The sequence below is a fragment of the Gordionus sp. m RMFG-2023 genome, chromosome 5 (genome assembly GCF_954871325.1).
Source record: "Gordionus sp. m RMFG-2023 chromosome 5, tfGorSpeb1-WG-v2, whole genome shotgun sequence".
In the NCBI taxonomy this organism is placed as follows: Eukaryota; Metazoa; Nematomorpha; class Gordioida; order Chordodea; family Parachordodidae; genus Gordionus; species Gordionus sp. m RMFG-2023.
This window is the reverse complement of record NC_088779.1, coordinates 21,084,976-21,088,694: the sequence shown is the minus strand read 5'-3', so window position 1 is coordinate 21,088,694 and position 3,719 is coordinate 21,084,976. Positions and strand designations below refer to the sequence as shown.

Sequence of the window (3,719 nt, the reverse complement as noted above, 5' to 3'; positions counted from 1 at the left end):
AAACCCCAGGCATGCTAGAAATGATATTACATAAAAACGGTTAAATATTATGATCTGGATTCTTCAGTAGCTACATCAAATATATCTTAGAATCTATTTGGGTTTGTGAAACCCCACTAGTGTAAATTTGTATGTACTATATTTTTTTTATATTTAAATGTATTAGTGTAATTTTTTTTTATATTGAAGAATAAAGATCCATATGATGAATACTCATGATTATATGATGGATAAGTTAATTTTTTAATTTTATATTTGAATTGGCACAAATTATAATTATCCTCATTATCTTTAAACTAGGCTTAAAAAATAAAAATATTTAAATATTTTATCAAGCTTAAGGTTAGATCTATCTTATATCCAAATATCAAATGAAAATGATGAATATTACTTAGGATATATACATTTGAAATTGGGGTTTATTAAACCCAACCCGAGTACTAACGTCATTTTTTTCACCGGAGTATTGAAGGGTTAAATTATTTTTGCTTCGTGGGCTATTAGGAAGCCATTGAAAAATATTGTTCAGATGGCATTAGGTGTAATAAAATTATTATCAACTTTTCTCCTATAATCTCTGATATTACCAAGAAAATTCACAGCGATCATCGACAAATATTAAATATTTAATAATTTTCATCTAATTAATACTTTTTCTTCACATAATATCAATTCAAAAACTAATAATTTACCATAATATAAAAATATAATGTAAATTTATAAAATTACTATATTATAAATATTACCTGTCTATTCTGAGTTTACCTGTCAATTCTAACCCTTCTTGCTAATTTTTTATGAATAAGAATGCTAGGAAAACTAAAAATAAAGATCAAAGAGGGGAATACCGACGTCTGAAAAGGGAAAACACGAGGACAGATAATTTGGTAATATTAATTATCTAAATTCATTTAATTTCATATTACATAAAATAAATAAACTATATATATTAATATTTTACTTAATAATAATATTTTAATAAAATAATAAAGCAATGTTTTAAATGCAGACAGTTTGGACATATTTTAAAAAATTGTCTTAGTTTATCAAATGATGATGGTGAAAACCTGAAATTTGTGGAAGAAGAAAATTTTGATATTTGTTATAAATGTGGATCTCTAGAACACAAATCTTTACATTGTATTTCTTTTACTTCTGGAGGAGCTGAAGAATATCCATTTGCTAAATGCTTTGTTTGTGGAAAGATGGGTCATATTGCCAAATCATGTTCTTCTAATGACAAAGGTATATATCCAAATGGGGGATGCTGCCTATATTGCAGAAGTGTTAGACATATGAAAAAAGATTGCCCACAGATTAATAGAAATATAAAATATAATATACATAATGATATCAGCAGTAGTGTAAATATTGTTAATGATGTTAAAAAATTAAAAAAGAAAAAGAAAGTGATTAAATTTTAAATAAAATATATGAAATTATTAACTGGTGATTTTAAGAAACTTATTTTTTACCAAACCTTTTAATTTACATAAGGTTGGGCAAATTTTGAATACCGAAACAAAATATTGACTGCTTGATTTTTGTCAAAATTTAAGATATGATATATTTATTTTTAAAAAGTAAGAGTTTGTGTCCTTCACAAGAGTAAAAATATAGAAGGCTTAATGATTTGTAAAATTATGTAAATAAATTCAGGCAGAAATTGGTAAAATTTTATTTTTTTAGTTATAAACTGTAAATTAGTGATCTGCTTCGGGCCTAATTTTTCAAGCCTTTTAAAAAAGTTTTGTTGGCCCGAAATCAATATTTTTTAAAAAAAATTTACTGACCCAGCCCAGCCCAGCCCATTAAATTTTATTACTCAAAATAAAAGACATATGTTAGATGTCATTTAGTTTCAATAAATAAAATCAAATATTTTTATTTTACATAAAAAATTCAATATAAAATTGATAAATTTAGATATATTTAAAAAATTTCCATGGTCCGACCCTACCTGGCCAGATTTTTTTAAAAAAATATTACGCCCAGCCCGAACCCAATTATTTTAAATAGAATTGGGCCTGAGCCCAACCCAAAGCCCATTCGGGCTGGGTACTGGCCGGGCCTAACTTTGCAGATCTCTTCTGTAAATTATAATAATGAGAATCACAGTAAAAATATTAATATTATTTTTAAAATAAAGATTATAATTTTAATAATAAAAATGCTAGTAAAAATAATAAACAGTATAAAATTATTTACATTTACTTATTATTTTACCTTAAAATTCTTGTTTATAGTGCTATTTTATACATTTTTTGGGGAAAGAGGGGGGAGGGGTGAGTAATATAGAATTTTATCAGCTTAAAATGTATTTATGAGAACAGGCAAGTTTTTGATAGGAGAGGGGAGTCCCTCACTTGGCTATACAATATGCTACACTTATATAAAAAATATAAGAAAATTTATGTAAGCAGAGTAAAATTGATATAACTGTCCAAATATGTTTTTATCCACACCTATTCATTTATAAGGCCAACTCTATTTTTTTGAGAAATGTCAATTGGAGTTTTGGCAATATGACAAGAGTGTAAAATAGAAAAAAAATAACGTGAGTTTATGTACTAAAAAAACTAATGGAAGAGAATCATGAAAATTAAGGAGAGTTTTGAAATAATAATTCATTTGAGAATGGAGCTGAGATTATTAAAATATAATAACTTGTCAAAGACATGGTAGACCTAAGTCTCTAAAACCATATATCAATTATATTAAATGTATAGGACAATGTTTAGCAAGACAGTAGTAACTTATAGTTAATCTAATGAGAAAAGAGAATCCTGACATACCTTGACAGATAAACCCCTAATTTTATATATGAAATTTTATAAGAGGCATTGCTTTTCGATTAGGTGTGGAATTGACTTTTCTTGAAATACCTTATTAGAATGTTTAGAATACCAGCAATTAGTTTTTTTCGATTTTGGTCATAAATTAATTCTAAAAGGTTTTGAGTTCTAATTTTGGATTTAATTTAAAAAATATACCTATTCTTGAAACTTTCATTTATATATTTTATTATTTGAATTTTCAACCTGATCAAAAAATTCACATAAAAACTGTGCAAAAATACATTTTACAATTTTTAACCTTGGGCTATTCAAATTAAATCCATAAAATATTTATTTGGCCAGAAATTTTGAAATTTAAAATGAGAATCATGAAACTTGCTATAAATGTGTGAAAGTCACGGTATTTCGTATGGGCCAGACCGGACTGATTCACACGGACCAGACCATGATCATAATAAAATATCAGTTTAGACTGGTCCTAAATAAAAAACTGTTCCAGTACCGGCCTTTTATTTTTTTTGTTATTTTAAAAATATTTTTGTTTTTATTTAATTTAATTCTTGAATTTAGCATTTTATTAAATATAAAAGTATTTAGAAGGAATTAGAAGGGGGACTAAAAATTTATAATTAGAGTATTATAATTAATTTATTTTAAGTTATTTGTCGCTCATGATATATTTAATTTGGTGTTGCGATGAACACATATTCTCTCTTTTTTTATTGGGATGGGACTATAAGTAAAATTTTTTTTGACCAACTTTTAATTTTCATAGTATTTTACAAAATAAAAATGAACCATAAAGAAAAAGAATTGTAAAAACTAAAGTCTCCGCTAGAAAAGTAATGAAAACTTTAGTAATAAATGGCTGGTTCGGACTATGGTCAGGACAAACAAATTAAAGGAATATAAACCACAGCC

General features: G+C 25.8%; 1 protein-coding gene across 1 annotated transcript; it reads left to right on the top strand.

Annotated features, from left to right (window-relative positions):
* Nucleotides 1–731: 731 nt before the first annotated feature.
* Nucleotides 732–1,424, top strand: LOC135929932 (zinc finger CCHC domain-containing protein 9-like). Its single transcript, XM_065466684.1, has 2 exons — nucleotides 732–887; nucleotides 993–1,424. The coding sequence occupies exons 1-2, from the start codon at nucleotides 798–800 to the stop codon at nucleotides 1,422–1,424; spliced, it is 522 nt and encodes a 173-aa protein (XP_065322756.1). The 5' UTR covers nucleotides 732–797.
* Nucleotides 1,425–3,719: the final 2,295 nt, after the last annotated feature.

Coding starts and splice junctions, on each gene's coding strand:
- LOC135929932 (XM_065466684.1), top strand. CDS start 798: ATGAATAAGAATGCTAGGAAAACTAAAAATAAAGATCAAAGAGGGGAA. Junction 888..992: donor ACACGAGGACAGATAATTTG/GTAATATTAATT, acceptor AAAATAATAAAG/CAATGTTTTAAATGCAGACA.